Source organism: Phyllostomus hastatus, unplaced genomic scaffold (genome assembly GCF_019186645.2).
Source record: "Phyllostomus hastatus isolate PE091 unplaced genomic scaffold, TTU_PhHast_1.1 phas_contig_58, whole genome shotgun sequence".
Taxonomy (NCBI): Eukaryota; Metazoa; Chordata; class Mammalia; order Chiroptera; family Phyllostomidae; genus Phyllostomus; species Phyllostomus hastatus.
In genome coordinates, this window is record NW_025333916.1 from 16,273,236 (window position 1) to 16,298,835 (window position 25,600).

Here is a 25,600-nt window from a genome sequence, read left to right on the forward strand (position 1 = left end):
GCAACAAATTTGCATCCAACTTTGCATTAAGCTTGAACATTCCTTTGCAGAAACTATTCAGATGATTCAGAACGCTGCAGCTGTGGGCAACTGGTGATTGGCAGCTTCATCATGAGCACCCACTCACATCTCGTACAGAGTTTCTTGGTGAAACATCCAATCACCCAGGTGACTCAGCCCCGCTACAGCCCAGATTTGGTGCCCTGCACCTTCTGGCTTTTCCCAAAACTGAAATCACCTTTGAAAGGGAAGAGATTTCAGACCATCTATGAGATTCAGGAAAATATGACAGGGCAGCTGATGGCAACTGGGAGAACTGTGTGAAGTCCTAAGGTGCCTAGTTTGAAGGGACTGAGGTATCATTGTCCCATGTACAGTGAGATATATATATATACACACACACCTCACCTGAGAACATGCTTAGTGATTTTAGACAGAAGGGAAAGGAGGGAAAAAGACAGGGAGAGACACATCGATCTGTTGCCTGTCATACTTGCCCTGACTGGGACAGAGCACATAACCTAAGCATGTGCTCTGAGTGGGAATTGAACCCACATTTGGTTTACAGGATGAAGCCCAACTGGCTGAGCAACACCAGCCAAGGTTGAAACATATTTTGAATCCATCCACATTTCTTCTCCATCGCTGCCCAAGCAGCTTATCCTGTCATTGTGCTACTTCAGAAGGAATCTTCTCTTGCCCCCACTATTTCATTTTCTCAAGGGTACTACCAGAGTTATCTTTTTAAAGCAATAGATCTGATGATCACATGATTCTGTCTAAAAACTCTTTGATGACTTCGTATTGATCCTGTGATAAAGTTATAATCATCGCTCATGTCACACATTGGAACCACTGGTCAGTGGTTTAGCCCCACTGACCTTTCTTACTACTGTGTCTTCTACTCTGCCACTCCCCTGCCCATCCTAGAGTCTTCCTAACTCTTTTAGTTTGTGTAGTTTAATTATGTTGCCTTACTTTTTAATTCTTTTTTGCCCCTTTATCAGCAACTTTTTCTTCAGCTTTCAGCTGAGATGTTACTTCTAGGAAACATTTTGTATTCCTCCAAAGTACATCTTCCCCTTTCTTGTTCTAGTATTTGTCACATTGGTAAGTAAATACGTGTGTAATTGTCTGTTTCCCACTCTAAGGTTATAAATTCCTGAGAACAAGAATAAGGTCTGCTTGGTGTAGTATCAGATAGATAGTAGATACAGATATTTGTTGGCTAACAAGTACACTATAGAATGAAAATTGTGAAGTCAAAGATTTAAAAAATATAAAAAGCTAAAACATCTAAATAGTGTGGTCACTTTCAAAACTTCAACAACATCGATGGACCCAGAGGATGTTATGCTAAGTAAAATGTTAGACAGAGAAAGAGAAATTCCATATGATTCCACTGGTATGTGGAATCTAAAAAATAAAACAAATGAACAAAACAAAGCAGAAATACACTCCTTGATATATAGAATAAGTTGATAGCTGCCAGAGGGGAGAGGGTTTGAGGGATGGGCCAGAAAGGTGAAGGGGATCAAGAGGTACAAACTTCCTGTTATAAAATAACTCATAGGGATATAATGTACAGCGTAGGGAATGTAGTCTGTGATGCTGTAGTAACTTTGTATGGTGGCAGATGGCTACTAGACTTATCCTGGTGATCACTGCTTAAGGTATGTAAGTGTCAAATCACTTATGTTATACACCTGAAACTAATATAATACTGTATGTTAACTATCACTCAAAATAAAAAAAATAAAAAACTTCAAATTTTTGCAATTGAATTCAATGCCATTTTACTTGTAAAAGCTGTCATATTTTTAAAAATTTTAATTAAAAAATCTTTTTATTCTTCCTTATTATTCACTATTCATAAAAACCTATACCCAATGAACTTTGCATGCTTCCAGAAAGCAAATTAACTGTTTAAGGATAAAGATTTCTTATCTTGAAAATATACAAGAAAATGTGACCCAGTGCCTGAAGGCAGATAGTTCTAAAAGAGGAAATCCCAGGTGTTTTGAGGAGTGACAGCATGCTTTAGAGCCCTGTACTCCTTTGTAATGTAAGATTTGGTACATTCATTTAAGAACACAGTCACACCAGCTCTTTATGTTGAAACCGTCTTTCTCTGATGACTAAATATCTTACAGATTTCATACCAGTGAACATCAGTGGTTGCTATAGAGCATTGTAGTTGAAGGTTAGGTAAACTGGTGGATAAAGTTTGCCCAAATGTGTCTCAACCACTGTCCAATGAAATTTATTTTTTTAATTTTAAAATAAATATCTAAGCATAATTGTCTTTACCTTCACTTCTCTGTTCAAACATAAAGTAACAAGTGTTTGATGAGTTTCTCATTTTTTAAGTCTAGTTAACTGTATTTTTATGGTTCCTGTCTTTAGGATCTTTGTTCAAGTGTGTTTAGATTATCTCTCCACCAAAACATTACACATATATAAAAGCACCCTTTGCAGGTATCCCTTAATCCATATGTTTATATGTGCTAACATATGGTAATGGTTTAATTTGTCTTGTGGCAGCAATTAAATAGTTTCAAACCCAGTGGCAGAAGTAAGCAGAATTTATACTCTATATTAATAAAAAAAGATTTAGAAAGCTTGTTCAGTGGCTTAGCCCAGTTTCTAGTTTGGAGTCAGTGTAAACAAGTATTTTTATTTATTATCTTATTGTTTTCATTTTGTGTCTCTTATAGTCCATCTGTTATGCCAATTTTAAGAAAGCAGTAACTAACGTCTTTTAAAACTAAATAGTAATATTTCTGCTCAAGTTTCTTTCAAGTTCTTTTCTTATCCAGAATAACAACTTCTTGGAGATATGAGATATTTTAAGTAAAATAAATTTGAAGCTTTAAAAATTAATCTTGGTATGGGAATCATCCTAAAATTGTGATATAATGAAATAATTTAAAATATCTTTTTTAAACCTATAAGAATACCTACTTAAGCATATTTATTTGTTCTAGATAAAATTAAGAGCTTTTGAAAATGTTTTATATTAGATACATATTGTTTCAGATTTATGCTAATAATATATTAAAGGGAAAACACTCAGAATTACTGATTTAAATTTCTCCTTAAAATGCTGTAAATTTCAAAAAATATTTCAGAGGAGATATGTCTTTTGCATAAATATTTAACTGACTCATAAAGGATATGACTTTTTAAAAGATGAATATATAGTAATTAACTTCTTCCTGGAAAAAATCAAACAAATATTGCAATGATTCATGCTATTGATACAGAACTATACCTCCATGACTATAATATGTTCTGTTACCAAAATTTTAAAAACTTAAATGGAGGTTCTGTGGTCATGGAATCAGAAACGTGTGCCTTGGATTCTAAGGCCATTTTAAGATGAGAGAGTAAGCAATTGAGAGAGGCCCAGCAGCAGGCAATTGAGAGGAAGTGAAGACAGGTTAGAAGATCTGCCTTGGAGATTTTGGAGACTGATAGCAGCCAGCTGGCAGAGGTGTGTGCAAGTGGCCATCATTAGGATGCTATAGAATGAGTAATGGAAATGCTCTCTAGGTGGAAAATGCTATGCACCATGGCGGGGGGCGGGGCGGGGGGTGGCCAGAAAAATAAGTGGAGACCTAGACAGGGGAACTATTGGCATTAAGGGACTCCATCTGCAAGTAGTGAGTGAGAATTCAGCTGTAGAAATAGAAGTCTGGTGGCAGAGCATACTCCCTCAGAAGTAATATAAAGAAAGAACTCAATAGAATGTTTTGTCCTGGTCTCTGGGACATTGAGATGCTAGTTAGATGGAAACCAAGGCTGGAAGCCCTGCAAATGGAAGTAAGAAACGGACCACCTTTTGGCGCAAGGATTGATGCGGCATTCTAGTCACTTTGAATCAGTGTGCAGGGTCAGAACAGGGACCATTAGCAAAGTTAACAGGGTGGTGACCCCTAATCTATGGTTTCAGTTGTCTTTATATGTTCTGTACCCTAGGAATTAGTTTGGCTAAAGTCTAGATGGGATTCACAGAAAGTTCTGTTAAGAACCTCTATTCCTTTATGAATAAGGAGATAGCAGGGCTAGAGATATGGCAGACAGTTTAACTGAGGAAGAGCTGCTGCATGAGCGTTCTCCTCCCAATGCTTACCCACTCCTCACTGTGGAAGGGAGAAAACTGAGTCACCTCGGCACAATTCTAAAATAACTGTGAGACCAGGAAAATCACAGAAACAAGCTTTGTTAAAGCTGAGAGGTGTTTTTATTTTTAATCAGTGACAGTTGATTTAATCACAATGAGGGTATTAGCCAATACATACTGTGCAACCGGTCAAGTGCGATCACCTCTAAGGATCCATAGAGTTCCCTAGTTTCTCGATTCCCCATGAAAAGTGTCCTTCAAAGTGAAATAATCATTTTGGGGAAGAAGTGTTTTATAATAGTTTTCTACTGCTGACATAATGAATTATCACAAGTATAACAGCTTAAAACAACATGAGTTTATTATCTCATAGTTCTGTAGGTCACTGGTTTGACTGGGCTGGTTTCTCTACTCCAGGTCTCATAAGGCTGAAATCGAGCTGTGTGGGCCAGCTGGCTCTTATCAGGAGGTTCTGGGAAGAATCCACTGTTAAGTTTGTGTAGGTTGTTGCTAGAACTCAGTTTCTTGGGGTTGTCCTCATAGGAGTCAGGCCGGGGTTGCGCTCAGCTTGTAGAGGCCGCCTCATTCACAGGCCCCAGGGTTAGCAGGGATATCTTTGGGTGGCCATTCTGCCGACCACAGAGGGGAATTTTTTTTCCCTGAAGGATGACTTACCCAGTTTCTCTTTCAGGGTTCCAGTAAGAGTAGTTAAAATACTTAGCTTCTCAAATAAGTAGAAGCCCAGGGGTTTTTACATTGAATCATTAGTGTAGAAAAAAACCAAAGGTATCCATTGTAGAGTTAAAAAAGAAAAAGCTAGGATAATGACCAGAATCTGTACCACTTAAAAGCTTGTGAAAGAGGGCACAATATTAATATTCCTAACACTTTTCCTTATGTTTCTGTTTGAACTATGGTGTTTTGAAATACCATTGAAGATTACTGTTTGACTGAAATGTTAGTTTGCGGGCGCAGGAGGGGTGTGTAATGGAAAAGCTCTCACATATTGGCCTATAGTGTGGCCATGTGCCATAATGGAGGTTTATTGCTCCAGTAACAATTTATATAGCATCTGAAATTCATATGAAGATAATAAATGCTTCTTAAGGGCTGAACCTTATAAACACAATATGTGAATGATAAAAATGTCATCAATGTCCCATTTCATTTTTAAACAGGAAATTTTATATGCTATTAATATAAATTTTCTTAATAACACATAATCATCATTTCGGGGAGTATTCACATCAGGTTCAAAATTATGTATTATCAAAATGAATCTGTGCATCTGAGTACAGCCCCATGCATGTAGGAAACACTTGATATTTGGGATGCATGTACAAATCTGAAGATATCACCTAGAACTTAATGGTCTCAAAACAGATCCTTTCTGTCAGCCCTTTTTCTTATAACTTACCATTCCTGATTAAAGCTGAATGTAGAATTCAAGGAACCTGAATTCTGAACCCAGAGATATGGCTGCAGTCCTGAAAACCAACAACTAAATTAAAGTCTGCCTCCTAAAGTATTCTTAACAATGAAATCATCACTGTGTTTATCAGGATCTTTTGCATTTCTCTTGTACTTAAAACATTTTTTAGCATCAAGAGCTGCTTCCCTTCTGTTTCCTATACTTTCCAATGCTTCTTGGCTTTCCTATGAAAAAGTTACCATTATGTAGAAATTGCCAGCTAATCAAAGCACTCTTTCTCTTCTTCATGGCAGACATCAGCTGTAATATTTAGATCACCAGCTCTTAGCCATTTTATATGCTTTTTAGGGGCCCCTTCTTCACAGATGTTTGGTTTCTGCTTTTTTTATTTTGTTTTTAAAGCTATTTCTGGGTGTGCCCCTCTTTTGGAAGCCTAAGAGGTTGAATACTATTCTCTGGATAATTAAGATTTTGTGAAAGCAACATAAAAATATTTTTGTGTGATTTAAACAGACCTAAAAAAGTATTACAACAATCAGTGATGCTGGTTCTCCAGATTTTCAGAGGGTGACTGAAAATCTGTGGGGGTAGCCTTGGGTAGAGTATGTGATGCTGAAAAATGAACTTGTTTAGTCAATGCAAACAAATGCCCAAGAATAATGTAAGTGATTTTTAGATTGTTTCTACGATCTGAATTTCCAAAACAGAAAAACTGGTTTTTCATAGTCTAAAAATTAAAATGTTTTTAATCTTTTTTTCATTGAAATAAGAGTTCTTTTTTAACTTAAAAATATCTGCATTTAATTTAACCTTAAATTTCAGGGAGTAGGTTTGTCCTAGCATTTGGTCATATTTTATAGCTATTGATATAATTGGCATTGTGTGTGTTTAACCTATAATAATTGGCTGCAGTTCTGTTACCATGGGAGAAGGGAAAAACAGATGTTTGTGGTCTACCAGCAGATTCTCTCATAGCTGCTACAGAGGACCCTTTTAAAGTATGTGCAAGTAACATGTATATAACTAAAACTAAAAAATCTCAATGAAACAAAGTGCTCTGGGAAAAATGTAGATGAATGGAATTGAAGCAAATAGAAATAGAAAATATAAAAAGGATAATGATCATAATTTTTTCCAAAATATCTTTGTTTTGAGGCAGTTTTACTGCTGCATGTTTTTTAACTTTCAAAAAGCAAATAAGTACAATATTATATAATCTACTTCAGAGCATTATCAAAGACAGTTTGTCATCCAATTCATTTTGAGAAGATAGAATAATCCTGATGCTCAAGCTTGAAAAATATAATACAGCAAGGAATGTTTTCAACCTGTCTATATTTAGAATATAAAATCCTGAATAAAAGATTTGCAAATATAATTTATTAGCTTATTAAAAGGATCACCCATGATATTCTAGCTTATCTCAGAAATACAATGGTAGTTTAAGTTTAAGAAAACTATCAGTATATGATTACTTATATCATGCTTCCAAAACAAAAACCAAATTAACACCTATCAAATATGAAAAGTCAAAAACATTCTTTTTTTATTCCTGATTCTTTGAAAATTATTTTTAGAATACTAGGCACAAAAAGACTTCTTAATATGATTAAGAATATGTCTTTAACCAACAGCTAAAATATTTAACTGTGCTTTGAATTAAAATTGTGAAGATGCCTACTATCATCATTTTATTTTTTATTTAATTAAAAAATGTTTATTACAGTTTACATTTAGTATTATTTTCTATTAATTTCAAGTGTACAGCACAGTGGTTAGACAATAATAAACTTTACAAAATGTTCCCCCTAATGTTTCCAGTGACCAACTGGCACCACACATAGTTATTACATTATTAACTATATTTTCTATGCTGTACTTTACACTCGTATCACTCTTTTCTAGCTCCCAATCACTAACCCTTATAACACAGTGATTCCACTTCTGGGTATAGAAGGGGTAACCCCCGTAAACCCAGAATTATCTTAGGGAGGGCGGGTCCCTTGTAGTACAGGATTTCCCTGCTAGGTTAGTGATCTAGGAACCCATCTGTGTCAGTGTACTAGCTGGTGTTGTTGTGAGAGGCTGCATTGAGCTTCAGTGAATTTTTGTTGAAGTCTCAACACATTTGCCCATTTCGTGATGGGTGATTTACCAGCACACCTGCCCTCACCATGCTGAGTGTTCAGCAGTTTTTGACCAAACACAGCATGGCCTCCATACCCTACTCTCCCTATGCACCCAATCTCGCCCCATGTGACTTCTTTTTGTGTTTCCCTGGGTAAAAAAAGTCCTTAAAGGGAAACATTGTGCTGATGCGGACAAGATAAAACAAAAAACAGCAGAAGCACTAAAAGGCATCAAAGTCGACAAGTTCAAAGACTGTTTTGAGCAGTGGAAAAAAACGTCTTGATAGGTGTACTGCATCAAATGGAGAGTACTTCGAAGGTGACCAAAATTTAAACATGTAAGAATAAATACAAAATTTTTATAAATAAATTCCAAGTTTTTTGGGGTCCCTCCTTGTATATCTGAAAAAATCCAAAATACTAATTTGAAAGAATATATGTATCCCTATATCACTGCAGCATTATTTACCATAGCCAAGATATGGAAGCAACCCAAATGCCTGTCCATAGATGAGTGGATAAAAAAGCTATGGCACAAATGTGCGATGGAATATTACTCAGCCATAAAAAAGAATGAAATCTTACCATTTGTAACAGCTTGGATGGACCTACATGGTTTTAGGCTAAGTGAAACAAGTCAGCCAGAGAAAGACAAATGCTTTATGACTTCACTTACGTGTGGAATCTAAACAACAATATAAATGAATACACAAAACAGAAACAGACTCATAGATACAGAGAACAGACTGATGGTTGCTAGAGGGGAGGAGGTTTGGGGGACTGGGTGAAAAAGATAAAGGGAAATTGAAAAATTGTATTATCATCTGAAATGTTTCTCAAAAGAGTACCTACAAATGGCTTAAAAATAGTACAGGTGACTTCATAATAAAAATCAGTATTTCTTGCCCAGTCTTTTCCTGCTCACCCTTCCCTTAATCCTCTTTCAGTTTCTAATAATTGTATCTACATATATTAGTTTCTTTATTATTACCTTCACAATTTTATATACTTAAAATATTTTTCCTATTCCATCTAATACAGACTTTCTATCTTAATTCTCCAATATATAATTAGGCAGCTGGTTCTGTAACATCCCTAGTAAATAAAACTATTAGTTATTTAACATATAGTATCTTGATAAATGCTAATTTTTTTCAGTAAGCAATTACATCCTAATTTTTTATAAGCAAAATTTATCATGTGCCTGTGGTTTTGAAGCCTCTATACAGAAGTATATACAACTTTTTTTCCTACTGGAGGCTACTATTGACAACTAAGGCTAAAGTAAGAACTCTTTTAGCTTTTATTTCAGATTTTTATTTAAGAAGAGAAAATATAGACTTATGGTATACTTCTGTGTCCTTAAACTCAGAAATGAGTTAGAGAATAAAAATATTTTTAAATTTAATTATATAATAATATTTAAGGGAAAGGAGGAAGTGAAAAATGGTCCTGGGCATACATGTAAGGGAAAAATAAACAACACAAAAAGAGGAAGGAGCAGAGATTGACATATGCCATCTTAGAGGGTAGAATGATGTAATCACAGAAGGGGCAGGAGAGGAAATGGCCACACAGACTAACAGATAAATACACAGCAACGTGAAGAAGGATTTTATGGTGACTCTTTAAATTAAGTTCACTTTAAATATCCTTGGGGAAGCAAATAACTGTTTCCTAATTAAGTTTATTTGAAAATACCAAATTTAATATATTGGATATATAAAAAATAGGTAAAATTATATTAGTGATTTGGGATAATATAAAAACTTAAAAGTAAAGTCACTCTAAAAAAATCCATGAAAGTTAAGTCATGTGATAAAATAAATTATTTAAGAGCAGTTTGAAAATACATATCTGAAAGTATATATTAAAAGCATATAAATTAAGTCACGAAAGAGACAAGCACTTTCAATGATAATATTTTTACATTTGCCCTGAAGTTTTATGTATCCCATTTACTTAGAAGAAATGTTTTAAAGCCACGTCATTTGTGTGTTTTTCTTTTTTTACAAGAAAGATAAAAAATCAACACTAAATAATCATGGATGTATTGCATAATAAAGAATTTTCCATGGTATTCTAATGGAAATTCACACAAATCCAGTGCAACTAATGCTTGGTAGTAGTTCTTACCATAATTAAACAGATACAGTAGACCCAGGATTTGTTTTGAGTTCCCTTCAGAGCAGAGCTGTTGAATCTGTACTCATCTGTCTTTAGCATATTTCTGGGTCCTTCTTGACAGCTGTGTCTGTAAATGTCTGACCAGGTTGAGAGATGAAATCCATGCTTGTAGAACAGTTGTATGCATTACTATTCTATGTAAGAATTCAATCTAAAACTTTGATTTGATTAAAAGAGCCTAAACCTGAAGTTTTTCTTACTCCTATGTTACCAAGCCCCAGGATTGCATGAAATTGTGAGTGAAGTAGGCTTTGAATTTTTCAATCTGATTTTTTTCATAATCTATGTATGTGAAAGTAATCTCTCCAAATCTTATTCCTATCTCTTGTTCAATCTCCTAATTACTTTTTTATACTCACCATCTTATTTTGCTATCAATTGTATTTTGGCTACCCATTGTAGTCTATCAGAAAGGGAACAAATAATGTGTGTTGCCACCTGTATGCAGAAACTTAATTACACTCATTATGACACATAGAAAAGTGTGACCTAAAAAGAGAGTCCTTTTTTCCAACTCCTACATCTACCATTGTCAAACTTACTACTCACATATTTACCTACTGTTACCTACTGTTACCTTAAAGGATTTGCTTAAACTTTTATCATTTTGTCATATTATTTGCTTTTTATATATCATTGAAATATAACATCTTATTACAGTTTCAAAAAGTGTAAAGAGACCTGTTTAAACCAAATAACTTACTTATATACTAAACTAACTGTTGTATCTTAATTTACCTCTTTAGTGGGGGAAATTACCAATATTCTTTCCTGGGAATGAAAAGCTTCCCCTCCTGCCATTATCACTAGTCTTTGGTTTTGTGCCTGCTCTGTAATGATATAGGTTTGTTTCTCCTTTATTCTTTGCAGAGTGCTGCAGCAGCTCCCAGTCCAGTGCTAGGAAACATTCCCCCAGGAGATGGCATGCCAGTAGGTCCTGTACCACCAGGGTTCTTTCAGGTACTCAGAGAAACTCCGACTAGGAATGTTAAGGCCTAGGAACTCCTGTTTGATTTTATTTAAAGATATAAAGGAGAATGAGGCTATTTTTATTCATAAGGTAAACATAATGCTATGCAGCCAACTCTTGATTATTCAAAGACTGGTTGTTTAGTGTATAGATTAGCCCTTCCTTCCTATATTGTTGTCAAATTTTTATTCATTTTTTATTTTGCAATTTCATTGCACAAGAAGAAAGAAAGAATTTGGAATGAAAAGTAGCCCATTAAGTTAACTGTGGTAAAGATTTGATGGGAGAAAAGGCTAATGATGAAGTTCTGAAATGGTGTATAGATTTTAAATATTTATGCTGTGTCTCCAGAGACTAATGATAATCAAGATTTGGCTGTACTTTTAAAATATGGCAAAATCATAACCTATTTACTTATCAAGATTATAGGCTATATCAAAATATTTGAGAATCATCTTTGTGGCTTTTAAGGTGAATTTCATTAATATCATTATATCACATTTTAAAATCAGGTTTTAATATATCTATGTTAGTATTTTAAAATTTCAACAAGACCATATATTTTAGCGGTGATAATGATGATTTTAAAATTGCAGTACACTCCTTTTTAGTTTTATGGCATCCACATCTTAATTCTGACAGTTTTCTAACCCAAACCAACAAAGACTCTAAAGGGTTTTTTTTTTAACTACATAGTTAATTTTGTACACCCTTTGGAAAAACTAGGGAGAATTTAGGAATTAAAAAGTAGAGTTGGAAGGCATTACAGGAATTAATATAATATGTTATAATATAATATAATATGTTATAATGATAATAACTAACACAACAACTGCTTACTCTATGCCATGCTTTGTTCTAAATGTTTTACATATGTAAACTCTTAATTCTTACAATAGCCCTATGTGTAAAGTGTGCATTATCATTTCCATCACACAGCTGGAAAAGCCGAGGCTTGATAGATGAGTGGTTTGTACACAGTCAGAAACCTTCAGGGCAGAGATCCACATCAAGGCTTTCTGGTCTTGTGTCATTGAATTTAGCTTTTAAAGTCCATGATCAATCATTACTCATAAAACATTTCTAGCTCATTTTATTTTTTCCTCATTCTTTTACTTTTCTAGCCAAGGATACATTGGAATTAGTAAGTAAATCAGAAGAGTTTACTTGTAAGAGTTAGTAGCAGCAACCTCTCTATGTGGCACTTTTTTTAATAAAGGGGATAGTTTGAGTAGGAAGCTAGATTCTAGGGTTAAGCAAAGTGTATAAACTGACACATTTTCAGTTTTTAGATTTTGTATAATGAACCTTTCTTCCTTTACCTGCCTTCTGCCTTAATCTCAATAACAGTAGTTGAAGCAGAGTTAAATTTGTTTTAATTATTTCATTGTGACAAATAGTTGAGTACTACTAGATGCCAGGCACTGTTGCAAACATCTAAAAATGAGTATTTATTTTATGTATCTTTCTGAAGTTCGTTGTCTTGCCAGTGAGATATTTTTAAAAATAAGTATCTATGATACAGCAAGATAAGTGCTTGAACAGACTAAAATATAGAGTTCTGCAATGACCTAGAAGAGAACTATTGAGTGCCTGAATTGGAGCTCAGAGTGCTTTGGAGAAAATTCTTCAGGGAAACCAGCAAAGGGGTGCTATTCCAGAAAGAGGGAACCGTGTAAGCGAACATGTAGAGGCATCAGAATGACCCTGTGCAGAGGTATTCAGCGTAGCACATGCAGAAAGTAGAGGAAGGGTAGGCAGGAGTTCCTGGACATGAAGTTGGGAAGATGTCGTCTAGCATGTTGAGAAGGGCCTTATGTGCCATGTTAGGAACTTGGGTCTTTTTTCGGTAGGCATGTGAGAGCTGTCAGAGATCATTAAGGAGGGGGTGACCTGAATTCAAACTATAGAGTGGATTCAGGCTTTTTAGGCACCTGTGACATAATTTAACATAAAGTCCCTGCCCTCAAGAAACTCATGGTATGGTAATGAGAGACAGAAAAGGCAATTTGAGTACAAACAAAAATGGCTGTATTAAATGAGTAGTGTGCTGTTAGAGCAAATCAGAAGGCTACCAAACCCAGTCTTGGGAGGAGCATTTCAGGGAAATAATAAATTAAATCCACATTGGCATCTAAAGATGAGTTTGGCAAAGGAGGCAAGGAGAGAGGGAAAGAATATTTCCAAAAGAGGGAAAAAAATTGTGAAGACCCAGAATGGAAAGCAGAGAGACCAAGTTTAAAAAACGTAGCTTAATTAATTAAAGAGGCATTGGCTAGTGATGAGTATCCAGAACTTGGAGGAGCTTTATAGATTAGTTAAGCATTTCTGCATTGATCTGAAGGGCCATAGTAAGCCATGGAAGGATTTTAAGGAGGAGAGAGGTGTGTTCATATTTGCCTTTTAAGAAAAATCGCTGCAGTTGCAGTATGCAACCAGGATTGCAGAGACACAAGTCTGAAGGTAGAGAGAATGTTTAGGAGCCTCTTGCAGCAATCAGCGGACATTTAATGATGGTCTGAAGTAAGGCAGTGACAGTGGGTATGGAGAAAGATGAACAGATTTGAGTCACAAATAAGTGTGGGGTTATGAGTAAAAGAATTCAGAAATAGTATCCTGGTTTCTGGCTCTCACCTGGACAGATGGAGGTTTCATTTTCTAAGATAGGGACCACAGATGAAGAGTAGGATTGAGGTGGGACAAATGAGGTTCCTGTTGGACCTCCAAGAGATGTCTGTTAGGCCAATGAACTTATAGGTTTAAAGCCTAAAACAATGATCTAGGCTAGAGATAAAAATGGCAGGATTATCATCATATTAAGGGCACTGGAATCCACAGAGGTAGATTAATTGTCCAGGGAGAAAGTGACAGAATAAGAGAGCAAGAGGATATACAACAGAACTCCAAAAACACTGACACTTAAAAGATGAACAAAGGCAGCAGCATCCATTTAAGAGACTGGATGCAGGGGTATCAGTAGTTGGCTATTACAGCAGCCCAGGGAAGAGAGTGTGTGCACGTATTCAAAGCAGTGGCAGTGGGATTGGAAGGGAAGAAGCAATTCATAGTTACACTTGATAGGCCTCAGTTGATTAACCAAATTAGGGGTAGAAGAAAAAGAGCAGGAGGAATCCAAAATGAGTCTGAGGTTCTCCTTTGGCCTCTGGAAAGTTTTAATGCCTTTATCTGACTTAGGAAAGAGGGGAGGTAGAAAAAGTTTTCAATACATTCGGGTTTGATAAACGCCATTCTGCTATCCAGGGAGGCCATTCCAGTTAATCTCAAATACTCTTCCCCTATTCAACTGGCTTGAATATGACCACTCTCCCTGGAAGTGCTTCTCTGAAATATTGAAAAACTCAAACTATCCGACTTTTTAAAAAGAAGTAACATGTTAGTACCTTTCGGCACATTTGGGATCAGACTATCCAAGTATTTCCTAAAGACCAGCATCCGTTTCCTACTGTGACTGGGCCACGCTTCCTCATGGTTCTGGCCTTAACTGCTGTTAGTGAAGAGTGGCTGCTCTCTGTGAGTACAAATAGCAACAGACAGTCATAGTTTAAGTTCTAACACCAGTTTCCAATCCAGTTCCAAAGAGATTTTGAGGTCTGAGAATTATCTAGAGTATGAGCATGGTTTCGAATCCCCATTCTTTGTGAAGAAGTGCAAAGCTTACTTGGGACTAGAGCAGGAGAGGACTGAACCTGTTCAAATTTAATGAACAAATGAAACTAAAGAAAGAAGAATTTGTAACTAGGACATAAAACACTGTATTCAGTAGTTCTGAGCTCCACTCACTATGTGATCATATTATAAAAAATACATTAAAGTAGTTCTCCTAAATAGACAAACACAATTCTTTTATTCCCGTTTACATTGCAGAACAAGGCCCCTTTTTCCCCTTCTGATCTAAGCATAGACTTAAACCCATTACCTAGTGGAAGTATCACAAACTGAATCTGTGATTTCATAGCAACTGTATTTGAATAATAGCAATTAACTTAAACTCTAGAATGAGTAACTGTGACTGTCACCTCACACATTTAACCAGTCTATCCTGGAAGGCAGTCTTTAGGTTGGTGTCTGTCTATTTATGACCGATATTAACGTTGTTCGTACTTACATTTTGACATTTTTACTAAAATAGGAGAGCTTTTGTTGTTGAATAGGAAACCAGTTAAGTAAAATCAACAGGAATAGTTGGACATGCAAAAGGAGGTATCAATTTAGTTAAAATAAAGCCATTTAAAGTAAGTTACATATATTTATTTAATAGGAGTCTTTAAGTAAGTGAATAATTTGTATATAAAACTCTATGAATTCTCAAAGTGACCCACCATGGGACTGGTGAATGATTTTAGAGCAGCTTTCTTAAGTTGAGAAATCTTGCTACTGGGAAAACTTTCTTCAATTTCTAGTAAGCTTCAAACCTGAATGTTCAGGAGCCTGTACTTCCATTTGGCAGTTTTAGTGGAAGAAAATGCAGTATTGTGGTGTGATGTGAGCACACAGAGTGGACTCGGAGCTGAGCCTGAACTCTGACTCCCCTGTCCCTGTGCTACAGTCTTATTCAGAAGCCTGGCTGTGTACTAAAAAGTTTGAATTATATATCAATCTTTTATGTATTCTCATAGCATTCTTACTAAGAGATAGGTAAAGTTTGATTCCTGTAATTTCATTGATTAGGCAGCAGTGTTCCTTGAGCCAATTACACTTTCTTCTCACTTATGTATAATAATCAAAATAGTTGAGTAAAGTGCTTAAAATAAAGTTCTCGGTTTTTTTATGTTTTCAAAGAATTAAGACTATTAACTTTTACCTTATCAAGTTTTATAATTTTATGGATTTCAGTAACAAGGAAACTTCTCTTGTGAACTTACTATAACTTGTACCACATTTTAAAAATGAACATCTTTTATTTCTACCAAGAACAATTGGGAGAAAGGGGTGAAAATGCTTTATTTTTTCCTCCTTTCTTCTTTGTACCACAAGAAAACTTTGAAGAAGAAAACTATATCTTGTTTTTATCATTCCACTAAATATATCTATTTCTTTTATATAAAAATACAATATAATCTTTTAATACATACTGATATAGGTATATTTGAGTGTACACCTAATATGGGGTATACTTGTAACTATCTAACTTTGAACTCTCTATAATCTTTTGTTATCATTACCATATTATGTTTTGTTTGGTTTTTATCTTGATGCGTTTACTGTATGGTAGTCACTGGATCTTTAGTTTTCTTAAATGAAACTGTTGAAAACTAATAATATATTGATGTTGGGTTGTTAATTTAAGGATTTGACATGAATACAATTATAAATACTTGTTGAAGATAATGTATACCAAGTAACTTAATTTCCAACCAAGGTGGCCATCCATTTTTTAAAATCTAGATTGACCCCACCTCCGACGAGGTAGAGAACACCGTGCAGCAGGTTTATGAGCCACGTTTTCTCTGCAGGCATCGCACTGGCAATGGTAAAGCTGCTTTGCCATCTAGCGGTGGTTCACAAACGTCTCTACTTGGCCAGGGTATGTTTTCCAAAGGTTTTATTTTTAGCAAGACTGCAATGTAGCAAGCTGACCTAATGTTTGACATAGTAATAACGCAATGAGAAGAACAAAAAATAGAAAGATATGTCCCCTTTTCTCCATGGTGCTATTATTGACTAGGGAAAGCTCAGTATAAATCACTTTCATAAAGCAACAAAGACAAAAATAAAGTTTAGATAATGAATATTCTTAATGTTTTAAAAGAAAAAATCAAAATGTTAAAAAATCAGAAAATGGTTATTTAATCGAACACTTGAAACTGAAAAGGAAAATAAGTGTTTTTGCAAGCTCTGGTTAAATGTTTCCAGAGGTCGATTTATTTAACCTATATCTGGAAATAAGTTCTGCATTTTGATGATACCTTCATAACTGATTACACCCATCTGCTCTGCAAATCCTAATCTGACTTTTAGAATACAACTATTTTATTATCAGTGGCACCTGTTTTACCCTCTTATTTATACATTTAGCTAAATAGTCTACATGCCTTCTTAATTCCCTTCTGTTTTTATTAATCTTCATATTGTCTTTACTCTCAGTGTGTTCCCTTTCTTCTTACCCTTCCAGACCACACTGGTTGTAAAATTCATCTTAGGAAAACTCCGAACCTCAGGAAAAACTCCCTTTCCTTCTCCCTAGAAATGGTAGATACTACCTTTGATCTTAGATAACAAACTAAAAGATTAGTCTTTTTTTTAAGTTTGGCACTTTATTTTTTAATGATATTTTATTGATTATGCTATTACAGTTGTCCCAAATTTTCATCCTTTGCTCCCTCCACCCAGTACCCCCCACTCTCTCAGGCAACACCATTGTTCATGTCCATGGGTCATGCATATAAGTTCTTTGGCTGCTCTATTTCCTATACCATACTTTACATCCCCATGGCTATTCTGTAACTACCTATTTGTAATTCTTAATCCCCTCACCTTTTCACCAATTCCCCTGTACCCCCTTCCTTCCAGCAACCATCAAAATGCTCTCCATATCCATAATTCTGTCTGATCTTCTTGTTTGCTTAGTTTGTTTTTTAGATTCAATTGTTAATAAATATGTATTTATTGCCATTTTATTTTTCATAGTTTTGATTGTCTTCTTTTTCTTAAATAAGTCCCTTTAACATTTCATGTAGTAATGGTTTCGTGATGATGAACTCCTTTCATTTTTTTCTTGTCTGAGAAGCTCTTTATCTGCCCTTCAGTTCTAAATGATATCTTTGCTGGGTAGAGCAGTCTTGGCTATAGGTCTCAGCTTTTCATAACTTGAAATATTTCTTGCCAGTCCTTTTAAACCTACAAAGTTTCTTTTGAGAAATGAGCTGACAGTCTTATGGGAACTCCCCTATAGGTAACTAACTGCTTTTCTCTTGCTGCTTTTAAGATTCCCTCTTTATCTTTAACTTTTGGTGTTATAAGTATGATGTGTCTTGGAGTGGGCCTCTTTGCATTCATCTTATTTGGGACTTACTGTGCTTTCTGAACTTGCATGTCTATTTCCTTCACCAAACTAGGGAAATTTTCTTTCATTATTTTTTCAAGTAGATTTCCAATTTCTTGCTCTTTCTCTTCTCTTTCTGGCACCCCTATGATGTAATTGTTAGACCACATGAAGTTTTTCCAGAGGCTCTTTACACTAACCTTGGATTTTTGGGGGAGGGGGTTTGGATCCGTTTTTCTTCTTCTTGTTCTGATTGGTTGTTTTTTGCTTCTTTATGTTCCAAATCATTGATTGGATTCTGGGCTTCACTTACTCTACTGTTGTTTCCCTGCAAATTGTTCTTTATTTTAACTAGTGCATCCTTTGTTTCTGACTGGATCTTTTTTATGCTGTTGGTGTCTTCATCAAATTCCTTGAGCATCCTTTTAACTAGTGTTTTGAACACTGCATCTAATAGATCACTTATATCCCTTTTGTTTAGTTCTTTTTCTGGAGTTTTGATCTGCTCTTTCGTTTGGGCCATGCTTCTTTGTCTCCTCATTTTGGCAGCCTCCCTGTGTTTGCTTCTGTGTATTAGGTAGAGCTGCCCTGACTCCCTGTCTTGGTAACGTGACCTGATATAGTAGGTGTCCTATAGGGTCCAGTGGCAGCACTCCCTGTATCACCCAAGCTTGGTACTCAAGGTGCACACTTCATGGGCTGAGTATACCTTCCTCTTGTAGTTGAACCTTGGTTGCTGTTGACAGATCAATGTGAGGGATATACCCAGGCCAGTCAGCTGCAAGGAATGTCTTTGACCACTGACCACCACCCTCCCCCATCCATGGAGGATCAGCTATATAGGGGCAGTAGCTGTCTACTGGGTGTGAGGACCCTGGGGTGTCCCAGGAGGGGCAGGCCTGTGTCAGCCCCCACCTGTGTTTTGCCCATGGTCACCCTGCATGAGCTATAAAACAATCTAAGATGGCTGCTACTTGTGCTGGTCTTGGCATTTCCCAGGTGAAGCTAAGCTGTGACTCTAGGCTGGCTGCTGCTAGTGCTGTCCCTAGGGTCAGTTAGTGAGAGGTACAGGGGATAGGGGCTCACTGAGGCCAACTGTTGCTTGTTTGAAAGGATTTAGGAGTTTGTGAAGGATGAACCAAAACCAGCCATTCACATGGAAAAGCCACTGTTAATAACTACAAGTTGAGTGGGATGGAGCCTCAGGGTACTCCAGGATGGAGATACCCTGTTGTATTGTGTTTATGGAGCTTCAGATACGGCACCCACCTGCCAGCTCTGTGGCTGTGTGGCTCCATGGGGAGAGGGCTGAAAAAAGGTAAAGTGGCCTCTGCCTACTTTTCTGTCTGGGAGAAAGCTGTCTCTCAGCTCTTGCCTTAATACCAGACACTTCAGTTTCTTATAGTATGCCACTGGTGCCTTTCAAGATGCTACCCCAGAGCTAGACCTCAGAGGAAATGAGTCTGAGTAAGTCTGTATGTGGGTTCTTTAAGAGGAACTGCTTGGGACTCTAGAAGTTTCTTCTACTGACTCAATTCCCACTGGATTTTGCAGCCAGAAGTTGTGGGGACTTACCTTCCTCGCACTGGAATTTTCTTGCTGGGGGGCCTGGTGTGGTACTGGGACTCCTCACTCCCAAGATATCTCATCCCAATTTTTATCCACCACACATGGATGTGGGACCAGCCCAATTCACATCTCCACCCCTCCTACCAGTCTGGATGGATGTGGTTTCTTTAATTCCATAGTTGTCAGACTTCCTTTCAACTCAATTTCTGATGTTCCTGAGTGATGGTTGTTCTGTGATTTAGCCGTAATTTTGATGTGGTTGTGCGAGGATCCAAGCCATGTTTACTTACGCTGCCACCTTGACCAGAAGTAGATGAGTCTTTTCTTAGTTTAAATAAATAAGATACTGAAAACCTCAAGCAGAACCGACTTACCTAAGTATACCATCTAATATGACCTATATGTAGTTTAAAAATTGAAACATTAAAAATAGTGTTTCTCAGAACTAAATACACCATGATTTAGGGAATGGAAGTAGGGAAGGTTATTTATTTATCAAAGTTCAAGAAATAAAAATTAAGTTTAATTTTCTTAGAAATGTAACATTGAATCTTTAAAGAACAGAGATTGTAAATATTAAAAATAGAACAAGCCTTTCTCTAGTATAAAGATAAAAGCAGCCTGAAAAAATAAAGGTGCCTGACAGCTGCTGGCTTTGATAATGCTTTCCTGCAGTTGTGGTAATAGTTTTTCTGGCCTCAACTATTAGAACAAATTAAAACTGCTCAGCTTGAGTAACTAAGTGAGCTTTTAAAAAAATGCAGTTTCAGACAACTGAAGGCCTGCAGAGTGACTAGTTGGACAGAGAGCAGACGAAGGAGTGTCAGGGGTTCAGAGACTTTACTTAGGTTTTCCTCTTAAGAGGGAATGAAATAGTTTTCTCTTAGAAACCCTTCTTTTTTATATATTTCTTTGTCAGAATGAGTATTTAGGAAAAGTTAGCTTGGCCACTCTAGACAGATACTGGTTTTACTTTCATGCTAAAGGTGTCATTAAGCAAAAGGTGTCAAGATATTCAAGTGAAACAATAAAATGTCACATTTTAACTTATATCTGTGATAAGAGCTAATCTATTTTTCAAATAATTTGAAATTATAATTTTTCTTGTAAAAAATATTTAAATGAAAATTTTCTCCAGAATGTTGAAGTTTTTATTTAAGTCTCATGGGGGAAAATATGTATTTGTACCAAGTTACAAATATGCAAAGGGTATGTATTACACAACTTAATTTTTATCTAATAGTAGTTACAGAAATAAAAATGGTCCTTTTTTTTGGAAATTAAAGAAGGAATATTGTAAGTTCCCTATAAAGATAGCATAGGTTTGTCTTAAGTATATATTAGGATGCCTTCAGCTTTTTTTTTCTTTTTTTCTCCCAATTTTATTTTAATCATTGTTCAAGTACAGTTTTCTGTCCTTTACTGCCATCCCAGCCCACCTACCCCTCCCTCCCCACCTCCCCTCCCATTTCCATCCCCCTAGTTTTTGTCCATGTGTCCTTTATATTTGTTCCTGTAAACCCTTTCCATTCTCCCCTGAGATTCCCCTGAAATTCCCTCTGCTCTTCCCTCTGGTCTCTGTCAGCTTTTTTAAAAAATGACTTATCACTAGATAGTGTTTAGGAATAACTCATTCAGCGTCCACAAATTATGAAAGCCAGAAAGTAAATATTTTAGGCTTTGAGGGCTTTGAAGTCACAACTCCTCAACTCTGGTGTTGTAGTACAAAAGCAGCCATAAGCACTACATAAACTAATAAGCATGGCTGTTCCAATAAAACTTTATTTACAAAAACAAGTGTTGGGTCAGATTTAGTCCATGAGCCATAATTTGCCCACTCGTGTGCTATTGGAATATGGTCACCACTAGAGATTTGCCAGATATCCAGAGGGCAGGGATCAAGAGCAATGTTTCCCCAAGTGTGTTCTGTGCACTACTGACACCAGGGTCATGGAAGTTGCCCACTCCTAGTACATCCAAACTCTTGGGAGTGGAGTGTGGGACTAAAAATCCTTTATGTTTTCTTCCTGTTTGTTTTGTTTTTAACAGATTAATCTAACAAACTAAAATTTGAAAACTATTGGCTAAGAATGCTGACAACATTCAGCGATAAATAAAAACTGAATTCTTTGCTCTCCCTACCTCCATGTCCTAGAGTTACTACTGTAGTAAACAAGATAAATAGAAATCATTGCCCTCATTGAACTTAGGGTCTAGGGAGACAGTCAATAAACAAAATAAATAATTATTTTATAACATATGATGCATTAGATAGTGATAAGGGCTAAGGAGAAAAATGAAACTGAAAGGGAAAAGAGGCAGCATTGCAGAAGTTTTTGGGTAGTGTCCAAAGAAGTACTCAGTGAGAAGATGCCGTTTGAGGAAATACCTGAAGGAAATGAAGTAACATGCATATGATATCTGGGAGGAGTGTTCTAGGCTGAGGGACAAACAGACATAAAGTCCCTGAGTTTAAAGCATGGCTGGCTTTTTGCAGAGATGAGAGGGGCTGGCTAGCTAAAGTGGAGTGTCAGCTGGGAAGAATAGGGTGGAACCTCAGTTCTCAAACGTAATTCATTCCAGAAAACAGTTTGAGAGGTGATTTGTTTGAAAATTAAATCTCTTTTGTTTGTTGCCCAAGAGATGTGGGACTGATCATACAGGTATCAGCAAGAAATGGTTGTCGGGTAGAAATCAAGACCTGAAGTTTTATTAGAAAAATGAGACATTTTTCCATGAACTTGGTTGAGAACTGAGGTTTGACTGGGGTTAGATGTGGAGTCCTACATAACAGAAAGCCATGTCACGTAGTCTTTGTCGGTCATTGTAGGGATTTGGGGTTTTACTCTGATTAGAAGGTTTGAACAGAGTCATTCTGGCTGCTATGTCCTGATTAGTTTGTAGGAGGGAAGGATGGAAACAGGGAGGCCAGTTTGGATGTCACTGCAAAATTTTGACAAGAAATTATTGAATTCTAGATACATTATGAAGCTAGAGCTGACAGATTTGGTGACGGATGGGACGTGTTGTGAGAGAAAAGGCTAAATCAAGGGTGACTGCAAGAGTTTGGTCCTGTCCCACTGGAAAATGGAGCTGACATTTACATATGTAGGCAAAATGTCAAAAGGAGGTATGAGGGAAAATAAGAAGTTTAATTTTGAACTTAAGATTAAGATGGCTCTTAGATACTCACAATATGTGAGTAGGAAACAAGATATCAGAGATTGGAGTTTTATGTTTCAGGCTTGAGCTGAAGACATCATTTGGGGAGTCATTAGCATATGCATAACATTTAAAACTATGAGCCTGTGTGACATCACCAAGATAGTGAGTTTAGGTAGACAAGAAGCTCTACAAGGATCCCAAGGCATTCTAATATTAAGAAGTCAGGGAGATGAGAAGGAGTGAGTAAAGAAGAATGAGAAGGAGCAGACCATGAAGTAGGAAGAAAACGAGGCAAACGAGGAAGAAAACGTGGTGTCCTGGAAGCCAGATGAAAAATAAAAATGTTTCTAGGTAGAGAGCAATGACCAGCTGTATCAAATGCTCCTGATAGTTCAAAGTGGTTGAGGCTGACGATTGACCTTTGGATTTAACAAGGTTATTGATGGCCTTGATAAGGCAGTTTCAGTGGAGTGATGGGTAAGAAACCTCATAAAAGTAGGTTCAAGATAAACTGGAAAAAAAGAAATTGGAGTCAACGAGTATGTCCAACTCTTTCAAAGAGTTTTGCTCTAAAGGGAAAGAGAAAGGAGGCAGTAGCTGCAGAGAGGTCAAAGAAATCCTGCTGGGAGTGAAGTGTTGGTTCTTACCCGCTGCTCATCCCTACTGAGGGCCAGCTCTGCTGGCAACTGTGGGAAGAGAGGATGTATAGGCTATTGCCAGGTATCATCCATTCCACCCAGCAATCAGGTATAATCTTAAGTATAAGGATAATACCAGGGAATAGAGTAATCATGTATCTTTTATGCACAGTAGGATACTTATCAAAAAAGAGTAAAATAGAATTAATTACTTAGAAGGCCTGCAAATGTGAATACCGTTTACTGTCATTTTTATATTCTATAAACGATCTCCAACATTATAAATACTTTTGACATCTGTAAATACTTTTCCATTTGAATTTGTCTTATACATTTTATTGTATACATGTATCTATTTTAAGATATACATGTTCCAAAATGCATTTTTAAATTGGAGATGTAGAAATAATTTTAGTTTGTACAATTTGAATTCTCTCATCTTGCTTATTTTTATACTTTTTGAAATTAGTCAAATTAGTGAACTCTAGTTTCAAAAGACTTTTTGATGCATTAATAATTTATGTAAAAATCTGTTCTGTAGAAAGACTATTTTATATGGTTTAGACATGACTTGAGTAATTTTAAGTATATATTTCATGTTTACAGGTAAATAACCAAGTCAATATGAGGGTATCATTTTATTGCTAAAGGAAGATATTTATTTCTAAAAATATATGGAGTAGGCAAAAGTAGGTTTATAGTTGTAAATACATAAAACAGTTTATTCTTGCATTATTAGTTATTGTATTCTGTATTGTATTACAACTGTAAACCTACTTTTGCCCACCCTTGTGTATAATCTGCCATTTGTATCAGAAGGCCAATTCCATTGGCTGGTTTCTTTAACAGATGTTATCTTTGCATGTGAATTTGGAAGGACTACTACCTAAACAGCAGACATTTCGCTAGCATATCAAGATATGGGAAGGATGAGAACAAAGTAACATTTTTCTTTTTCAGTGGTACATTTAGGTGAATACGTGTCTCATACACGTGCATCTGGAATGAGTTCATGCAGCAGTATAGTACAAAATAAGGAAAACAAGCAAGGGAACACTTCTGCATTCTTTAATGAAAAATTAAGAGCGGCTTTTAAAAATTGCTCTAGCTTCTTCTTTTGTTGATTCAGCTAATAATTTGTCCTAAATTAGAAATCTCAAATATTTATCTTCATACCCATTATAGTCTTTTTTAATACACTGATGTAGGTTTCTCTGTGCTCGTGACTTCAGTCAGTCGGAGCCCGATTCAGGTCGCACAGGACTCCAGCTGCCTGTCTCACAGACACCAGAAAAGTGTGTCTGTGTTTGTTTGTGAATATAAGTTGATCTAAAACAAATTATTAAAGTTTCCTATAGAATATTATCAAACTTTTATAGTTTATTGGACCAACAGCTAGCAGAGTCCCCATTCACAGTCCACAAGTCCATTGGCACACACCTGTATCTAATATACAGTAGTGAAGACTTCAGGAATAGAATCTTTTTGAAAAGACCAATAATGTTAAGTGAGTAATTTTGATGCTCGGACTAAATTCACATAAAAAGAATCAACCTAAGTATTACTCTGTGCTAAATTGCCAAAACAACATTAGGCAACTGGATCTGTTAATATTTTACAGTTACTTTATGAGTTGTTTTAATTGTATTGGTGATGGTAGAATATTTAAGATGTATGAGAGATAAACCAAATATTTATGTTTATCAGCAGACTATGCCAGTACAAGTATGTCATTTGGTGAGCTAGATTAGTTTAATACTAGTTGGAATTAAAATGTGTTAAGAGCATCTTATCCACTGGGGCGTCAGTAATGTCTGCTGGAGACTTTCATGAAAAACAGAAAAGAATTGTAAAGTAGCTTGGGCAAACTACGTTTGATGCATAATTTATGCTTCATTACTTTTCTACAGGAAAAAACTTCATAAAGAAATCTCATGAAACATCTCATGGAATTATAAATATAAGTGGATTTTTTTTTTCGCCTAAGATATTTGAAATGAAATGGTAATATCACAACATTCTGGAATGATTTTTCAAAATAATATTCTCAGTAGCACATGACTTCAAGAAACTTAGCACATTTAATAAGAAAGATATTTTTTCCTAAGGAAAATATAGAATAGCAAAATAGAGAATAGGAATCTGTACAGAAAAATCTTGTACAAAAAAGAGAATTGAATTAACTAAAAAATGGACACAGAATGAATAAAAAGTAATATTTAGTTTTTAAAAAATGGTTATGCCTTTGTTTAAATCTTACAGTGAATATATTTACATTACTTTGCCAGTACTATAGATAATCATAACCTGCCATATTTATCACTTTATAAAATTAGGTTCATATGTTTTTTCCCTTGAAAGAGACTGGAATAATTTTTATG

General features: G+C 35.9%; 1 protein-coding gene across 9 annotated transcripts in view; it reads left to right on the plus strand.

The window, feature by feature from the left end:
• The window catches only part of SSBP2 (single stranded DNA binding protein 2), a 249,537-nt gene that overhangs the window by 154,130 nt on the left and 69,807 nt on the right, over positions 1-25,600 (plus strand). For 6 of the 9 annotated variants that reach the window (XM_045848146.1, XM_045848143.1, XM_045848145.1 and 3 more), the window contains exon 5: positions 10,745-10,834. The exons of the other annotated variants lie outside the window; for them this stretch is intronic. In XM_045848146.1, the coding sequence (XP_045704102.1) occupies positions 10,745-10,834 (90 nt within the window). The remainder of the gene's footprint in view (positions 1-10,744; positions 10,835-25,600) is intronic. 9 annotated transcript variants of the gene reach the window in all.